General features: G+C 38.9%; 1 protein-coding gene across 2 annotated transcripts in view; it reads left to right on the top strand.

Annotated features, from left to right (window-relative positions):
- Positions 1-7,299, top strand: part of ANOS1 (anosmin 1) — a 140,836-nt gene extending 133,537 nt beyond the window's left edge. For both annotated transcript variants that reach the window (XM_075776697.1, XM_075776705.1), the window contains 3 exons: positions 897-1,117; positions 3,880-4,021; positions 4,646-7,299. In XM_075776697.1, coding sequence (XP_075632812.1) covers positions 897-1,117; positions 3,880-4,021; positions 4,646-4,704 — 422 coding nt within the window. In that variant the 3' untranslated portion in view covers positions 4,705-7,299. The remainder of the gene's footprint in view (positions 1-896; positions 1,118-3,879; positions 4,022-4,645) is intronic.
- The last annotated feature ends 1,575 nt before the right edge of the window (positions 7,300-8,874 follow it).

Raw genomic sequence — 8,874 nt, forward strand, 5'->3', positions numbered from 1 at the left:
CTGGCATGACCCATCTTTTGAATGTTTTGCTACAGATGGAAGCTGCTTTTTCAGTTTGTTTTTTGTTTAGGTTAATTCTTCTCTCAAATAACAAATAAAGACACTTGTATACCTTTTACAGTGTTGCCACGATGGTAGGTATAGCTAGAGGGTTATGGAAAATGGCAGAATGACGGAGACGTTGGTTGGTTGGTAAGGACCTCTGGGTCAGCTAGTCCAGCCGCCCGCTGGAAGCACTAGGTCAGGTCAGACATTGCTTTGCACAGCCAAGTCTGGAAACCTCTCTCTTCAGCTAGAGGGTTGCCCTCTCACTTTGAGACCCTACTGTCCCCAAGGGTACTCCTGTGCTTCATGGGTCACCTCAGAGTTCTGCTGGCCACCACTGCCATTTCCTGACCACACCTTCTGACAGTTTCCAGCATTACAACCTTATTCCTGGGCAACTGCAACTCAGGCATATATTTCCCCTAATCAGAGTGCCTCTATTAACTTGTACTACAGTTTCAGAGCTTGAATTTTACTTTTTGCCTGCATCATGGAGTTCTGTGCTATCCTGTGGGTTTTCTTGTGGTCCCAAAATTGAAAACCAGAGCACAGGTATTCTGAAATGCAGAGGAGCAGCAGGAGGGTTGCCTTTACATGCCGTAGGATTTTCCTTTCTGTTGCCTGCAGCTGACAGGATTTGATTTGAATTTTAAATTTGGCATAAAATGACAACGGATTATAGCAAAGATAGGCTTTGGTTAACACTGAAAATGTGGTGTCAGAATGCTGGCAGGATCCTGGGTAACACCAGAAAGAGAGCTCTGTCTGACCTTGATGTGTGGAACTGAATGAACATTACTGAACATTGTGTCTCAAAGTTTAGCTTATCTTTTTGCTTTCCAAATTTATAGTGCCAGTTCTACCCAAAGTGTTGGCCAAACCCGAGAATCTCTCTGCGTCTTTCATTGTCCAGGAAGGTAACATCACTGGTCATTTTTCCTGGAAGATCTCTAAGGCAGACCTTCACCAGCCCATGACAGGGTTTCAGGTCACTTGGGCAGAAGTAACCACAGAAAGCCGGCAAAACAGCTTACCCAACAGCATCATTTCGCAGTCGCAGATACTGCCAGCAGTAAGTTGTTTGTTACTTTCCTTCGCTAGTGGCTTTGTGTGTGCGTGCGTGTGTGGCCCATTTTTAATGTTCAGCGGTGATGCAGATGTCACACATAGCGTTCTCTGGCTCTGCAGGCAAGTTGGAGCAGGAAGTGCTTAATTTTTCCTCCTTGCTGGAGAAACAAAGCAGAGCTACTCTTCTTGATGACACATCAAACACTTTAATGTTCACAATTGCCAAATTAGCAACCATTGTCTGAGAAATGCCTGAAGGGAGGAAAAGATCATCTGTGTAGCGTAGATAGTTTTTATTTTCTTTTGATGATCAGGCTGTTCAATTTGGCAGTTACTATAGTTTTACTAATTATTTGGTGTCCAAGTCGATGGATTTAAGAGAATTTTCTCTTCCTTTGAGTAACTCATTACTCTAAGAAAAATAAAAATCACTTTCCCCTCTGCCAATACACACCATTGTCCGACAGACAAATAATTTGAAGAACTAGATTTCACTGTTTATTGAAAGCATGAGAATTAACAATTTGAATTCTTCCCCCTATTTGCTTAAGATGGCCTTTGCTATTTCAGTTCCTCCTCTGGCAGAGGCAGGTGAAGAGCACTTCGTTCAGATTCTGTTGCCAGATCCACCAAAGTCAACAAAAGGGTTTAAGCAGCTGGCCTTCATCCAAAGTCTCCTAACAACACTGGGAGTCGTTCCATTCAGTTCGGGGAAGTGGATCAAGGCGATTGTGTCTAGAGCAGAGCTGGCTGAAAAATCTTTTCACAAGATTCGTTTCATCAAAGAATGCATAAAATGTTTTGTTGGACACATCTTACATTCACTGTGTTTTCCACAAATCCCAAGACAAGGTTCTCAGCATTCTGTCTTAATTCCTAGCAGATTGCCCTAAGGCTAGGGCACCCGTGTTTCAAAGCCTGTTGTTCTGGGGGAGAGCAACAAAGTTGACCGTGAATGTTCTAAAACTATGGGGCAAACTACCACACCGTGTGCGGAGCTGTTTTGTTACAGCTTAGCACAGACTTGGTGTAATTGCACCAATTCACTCAAAGCTCAACCCACAGTCCAGAGCCGAAGCACAGCGCAGGTACAGCCTTGATCTCTTCAGCAAGCCACGGTACAAGATTACCTGAAGTGGATACTCAGGCACGGACCTTTGGCTGCAAACAGCCACTTTAGCACAATGATAAGCAAAGTTACACACCGTAAAAAGTTTTCATCTTTTTTTATTTTTTTAGGAGCAGGCATATGTTTTATTCAGAATTTCTATTCCTTTTCTTAAGCTTTTGGTCCACTTCAGTCTGAAATATATATATAGTTTTGTTTAAAACACTCCTTTGCATTGTGTTATGCTTTAATTTTTTATCTCTGTTTTCCTCTGTTTTCACTACTGTAGAGCCTGGAGATTCTTTCTTTCTTTTTTTTTTTTTTTAAATTAACTATCACTATAAGTCCATCTCTGTCTATTTATGGCAACTGGTTAAGAAAACATTGGTTTGAGCTGAAACAGTATCTCCTACCTCTCAGAAACCACCAGAATATAGGGTATTTTACGGTGAGGATCATTCACTCATTCTTGTTGGTAGCCTCTAACTGATTAATATTTACACAACAGGGGCTGAAGCCCACAAGTCCCAACTGCTGGCGGAGCGCCTGAACGGGCAGAGTGAGTGTATGAGTGTGATGTATGCACACCTCTCTCTCCTACCCGTTCAGTATGTCGTACGAGGTAGAACAGCTTCAGCAAGGTCTATTAAAAGCGGCCCCATCTCACAATACGCACTAATTTGGCAGTAAAACTACACATTTCCCCCCACCTTTTCTCTCTCCCCTTTCCCCTTCGCTGTCTGCTCTGGCAGTAACAGCAAATTATCAGTTATTCCCACAGCCCGCTTAGGTCCCCCGGTGCGGCGCTGGGAGCAATGCCAACCAGAGGAACTTGCCCTGAAAATTCCTGGCTGGCCCAGCCCGGCTGGTCGCAGGAGCACACCATGCCCGTGATGTCTGGCGTCACTGCTCCGCTGTCCCCTCCCCGGCACTGGTCCTTTTCAGCTTGAAATAAGGTGAATCAGGACTTTTGATTCCTTAGTGCCCTTCAGTCTTTAGTCAGATGTTGTCCCATTTGGGAGCATTTATAAACTTACTCTGAAATTATTTTGCACAGGTGTAAGTGACCATGCAAGTTATGGAGCGCCAGAAATTGAGGCCATCGTGCCAAAAATGGGATTAAGAACTGAAGGGCAGATTCTCATCATGTAAAGGGAACAAATATGCTGAAATCTCTGTAGCCATACTTATTTCCGCTAGCTGCAGCAGGAGGCCAGATGAATTGCCATGAATTAATTTACCAATTAGTGGAATTCACAGACAGATCTAAAATAAAAGCAAGTTTATATAATGAACAAGTTTGTTAAAAAGAAAGATTAGGAAGTTAAAATTTTAAAATTAAAGATTTTCTTTTGTTTTTTAGTTATGAGCACATCATCCATTTTCAAGAACACTAAGGAACAACTTCGACCTCTTACACATGAAACCATAACTTTATGGTAAAAAAGTATGCTCAAAGGCAATGGCAAGAAAATTTTCAAAAGAAACCCTCTCAATAAAGTGATGCATATGTTAAATCCTTTTAACAGAATTCTAAGAAAATAATTTGTGAATGCTGAGAGTGACAGATCCCGTTTAAACCACTGCTATGTATGAATAGATCAACTGCGTTTTATTTTTAGATGCTCTGAGCATTAACATGATTTATTTATTTTTAGGATCATTATGTACTTACCGTGCCCAATCTAAGGCCGTCGATGCTGTACCGCTTGGAAGTTCAAGTGCTGACGACTGGTGGGGAAGGGCCAGCTACAATAAAATCGTTCCGAACACCTGACCTTCCTCCATTTTCACCCCACAGTAAGTAGTACTCCATTTTGACATGCGGTTACATGTTACAGAACTTCAGTCCTCCACATGTAAACAATTAGCTCAAGCCTTAGAGTTTTCTTTGGTTCCAGTAGCATTCTATGAATTTCAGATGCATGAACATGTTGGGCTTTTTCCCCCCATTACTGTTCATCAGCAATGATGGAAGCAAATCCAGTCTTTCTCTCAGTTTCTGTGGTCTGACATGTGCCATTCATTCCACCACAGCTCTTTGACTTGGGAGTCAAGGACGGTCTGTCCTCCAAGTGCAACCTAGGCCTGGGATTGCTTTCAGGATTAGATTTTTCTCATTAGACTTCTTAATGGCCATTTCCAGCTTTTTATAAGTTTCTGAAAAGTACAGCTCAATGCTGCAAAGCTCAGCAAAAAATATAATGAATTAGTCCATGATTCATCTCCTTGAATCCTTTTGTCCTTTCACAGTCCCTGAAGTTGACTGGACTGAACATGCACACAGTTGTCAGGACAGGCAGTTCTCTTACAAGCTGAAGGATTGCAAGCTGGTGGCGTCACGAAGACTTTTTAGTACAGATGAACAATGATGTTACATATTCAGGGTTTGATATGTGCATATTTTCCTATTCTTTTGTTTAGGACCTCATCTGAAGCAACATCATCCACATCACTACAAGCCACCCCCAGAGAAATATTAGACTGTTTCAGAAGATTATACAAATAATTGAGAGAAAAACTGAGCTCCCAAATGGAGGCTAGGAAAAGACACATCTGGAGGAGCAACGAACCCAGTTTTCCAGTGGAAGTTACCATCCCGTACGTTCTGTATCTACTTCTCTGTAGTTTAGCCATGACAAACTGTATTTGCACCAAGGCCAGGATGAAACATACAGCGAGTATTGTTTCAGTACCACCACTATTCAACAAACTGAAGATCACATCCAGCTCAACACCTGTGAGAAAAGCAAAAGTGTGTTCATTATAATGTTTTTGTATTTCTGTGTTTAAAGTAGATTGAAACGGTGCAGTGTTTGCAGCTTTTTCTCTTAGTGACTTCAATGTTAATATTTGCAAGGTTATCCTGTGATGTATACATACTTTTGAACACTGGAGGCCATGTTCTCATCAGCGTGTTTAAATGATCTATTTTACTTAAAGCTCTGCCTGTCACCAGTTTTTGCTATTAAGGAAGATCTCCACGTGTCTGAAATAAGGACATAAATAAAATAAATACCAGTAGCAGAAACCCTAAAATAGTCAGTATTTAATAATTGCGGTATCACCACAGAGGAGAATGATGATACATTTGTATCAACCATCTGTTCTGAAATGGTAATATTTTAGCATGTAGATCTTCTATTAACGTAGTTAACAGCTAAAAAATCTCCAGGGTAGATGTACCATTGTAAAGAAATAAATGGCAATTAATGGAATTGTTGAAAATCTATGGCAATTAATACAATTAATTGATAGGGCCTGGAAGAATTACTTTTAAAATCCCACTTATAATTTTCTGGTATATATTATTTCAAGGTATAAAAAATCTGGATAGTTAACATGAATATTTTAGAAATTGAAATTCTGAGGCACATTTATTATTCAAGTAGCCATAGAGCTACTTTTTGGCTTTGCCTTTTGATGCACGTATCTCTTTTCCCCATTGATTGAACAGAAGGATGGATATATTGGCTTCATGCTATTCTGCTTACAGAAAGAATTGTGTGACAATATTCTGGCATCTGGAAAACATTGGCTTACAGTTTATTTGAATGCATTTTTCAAATTCAGACAGAAGGGTGCCCTTTTTAACCATAAGGGAATTCATATTGCCTTATTGTGCAATATAAACTGTCTAGAATTATTTGCCACACAGAGAGACATCCTCTGATAGTAAACAGAAACTGCTTGGATTTATTATCGAGAGGGTGGAAAGTATCTGCCAATAAACGTCCATACAAATACTCATAATCAGCTTCTCATGTTTAAGATGTTCAAAGTGGTCCTGCATTCTTTGGCACAGTTTCCATTGCTCCCTGAGCCATCATATGATGAGGATAAAGGATAAAGGAGCTCAAATGCTTAGTAGTCAAACCTGACAAGGTAGCCACTTTTTCTACCAGCAGATGCTACAGACTCACCTGTACTTCATATTTGCCTGAGATATTCAGTGAGAGAAGTTCAGACACTAGTGGTAACTGTATTTTCCTTCTCTTGATGACAAACTGTCTTGTGGAAAATAAATATGGAGAAAAGAAATACATACTTGAAACTGAGGACCAGAGTTATGTTTATTGTAGTAGAGCATTCACAAAATATTAAAGTACAGTTTGTCTATACTGAAGTTTATAGCATTTTGTTTCATGTGAGTTGATACCATGACGGATGAAGGAAACGGAATTAATTTCTGATCACTTGCTTATTGTAGGTTTCCTACATTTCTACCTTTGATTTTAAAGGGCTCTTTTTTGCCATTCTCTTTCTACTTTGCTTGTTGTCTTTTTTGATATGCACTCAATGACCAAGAACTTCTCCAGAAAAATTTCCATTGCTCCATGGTTTGGGCCTTTAACAGTAGTTTTAAAAATATTAAAGGCTATGGTGCTTTTAATTCCTACCTCTATCATTCCGTCATCTCCCCTTTTCCAAAATACATTAGCAAATAAACAGATGAACCTTATTGATAAAACCAGTATAAAGGTTTATTTTTAATTTTGGTGGAGGACCAGAGTCTCAGACTTTTGTCGGCATGGAAATGTTTCATGTGTAAAAATCTTTACCAAGAAAACAACCAGAATCAGAACGGTGTGCAGCACTGCTTCAACATTTAGATTGCACAGAGCATCGGTAAGGCTAGAAGGGGTCTCCGTGGTGTTTGCTGGGAGCAGGAGTCAGTGGGATCAGGGAAAGTAATTACCTCAGGCTTCTCTGAAAACTTCTGTCCAAACCTTTCAATCACAGTCTATTCTAGTTATGCTGGAGCAAATCTGTAGTGACTTGATTAATGTTAATGAAATTATGTTTCATTTATAGTGACATGGTAAAGCATAGAACATGGATGTCGGTCTTTATTACAATGATGCCAAACCTGGCTTGGAGATAAACTGGAAGTTAGGAGCCTTGAGTGATTGATACCCTTAGTCGTGGTTCCTGGGGGGAAGCTTCATTGTTCTGATATGAATCAAAATGGTTACTCTTTGCTGATGCCAGTCTCTTTGAAGCATTCAACTTTTAAAAGTAGCAATGTACTTTTGAAGAAGATGGAGGGGTTTTCCCTTTAAAAGTAGATTCGGGGGTGGGGGTGGGGGAAGTTAATATAGTAGAATTGTATTGAGCAGGTGTATTTATATAGAGTCCACTAAGATGCAAATTATTTTTTTCCTTCTACAAATCAGCTTATCAACTCACCTTTCGAGTCACCCTCCAAATCAAAAAATGAAAAATACAAGGTCAGCAAAGCACATGCATGGATGTTAAATTCCCAACTATGAGTCATGTCCTGATTATTCTTTGAATTTAGCAGTACAGATTTGAAGCTGTTAGTGCCTAATTCATAAAGCCTTGTTTGCTGAATTGTACAGGGTATTGTCCTAATTTACTAGCCTAAATCACGTTAAACATTTAATTCAGTAATAGAGTTGTTATTCATTACTTGATTCATTAGTTAAAGATTTATTTTCTCTAATGATGTTGTGTAATACAGAGTTAATATAGATATTGAGATGTTTTTAGATATTCTGCACCTTTACACTAATGTGTTATTTGCTATGTACGATTCTGATGTATTTGTCAGTTGACTTCAGGATGCGTTTTGTTTATTTCTTAAAGAATTATCAGATTATGCCATTTTTCCTAACTGCTTTGTGAAGTGGATTTTTTTTTGTTGTTCATCGGTGATTTTTGTTTAAGAAGAGAATGGTTTGTTCTTGTTATATCTTTTTGACCGTTTTTTGAATTGTTTATAGAGCAGGAGAAATTCAAATAAGACAGAGCTTGTGAGGTACCACTATGTGTATCATTTTGAATATTCATTAAGAATATAGCACACAGACAATTAATAAGAGGTCTGACTTCTGAAATGCTGAACATCTTCAACTTAGTGGCTTCAGAAGGAGCTGAGGACATGGTGTGGCAATGCTAACATTGACATTAATATTTGGCACGGTCACACACAAAATCAAATAAATACTCGTTGCTAATGTTAATGGGAGTTTTACCTCTGACATTAGCAGAACTGTATAGAAACCTAAATGCTGAGTCAATTTATTCCACAATATTTTCATCTCCATGCCCTCATCTGGAGTCAGGGAGAGTTTCAGATAAACGGGCCCTGATTTAGGGCAGTATGTAGAAGAGTCAGTGGGATGGAAGTAAACCTTTGCAGTTCGGAATGAGCTTTAGTGATGTCTCTAATAAAGCATGGATGTCAAAATTTGCTTGAATACTGTCTTAAATCAGGGCCTTATAGAACAAAGTATGGGACCCAGACAGTTCTAAATTCTGTGTACAACACCATAAAAATTTATTTTTCGTCTTGTGTATATGTAAATGTAGTTGTGATATTGACTTATTTATTAATTCATTTTCTTATACTATGTGCCAAGTATATTCTTACCCTTTTGATCAGTACCTGTGAACATCAGTTACTAAAAATAATGTTATGCAAACTTGTGCATTGTAACCAGGAATATGATGCTAATAAGCTGTTGCATGTAGTTTTAAATAATTAAGAAACCCCTTTATTTAAAAAATGTAAATGAATACCTACAAATGTTGATGATTATATGTGGTTTTGCATGCCAAAACTCATTGTTCAGTTGTGGGCATGAAATGTAATGACTGTATTACCTCTACTGAATATATTAGTAAGG

The sequence above is a fragment of the Balearica regulorum genome, chromosome 1, assembly GCF_011004875.1.
Source record: "Balearica regulorum gibbericeps isolate bBalReg1 chromosome 1, bBalReg1.pri, whole genome shotgun sequence".
Taxonomy (NCBI): Eukaryota; Metazoa; Chordata; class Aves; order Gruiformes; family Gruidae; genus Balearica; species Balearica regulorum.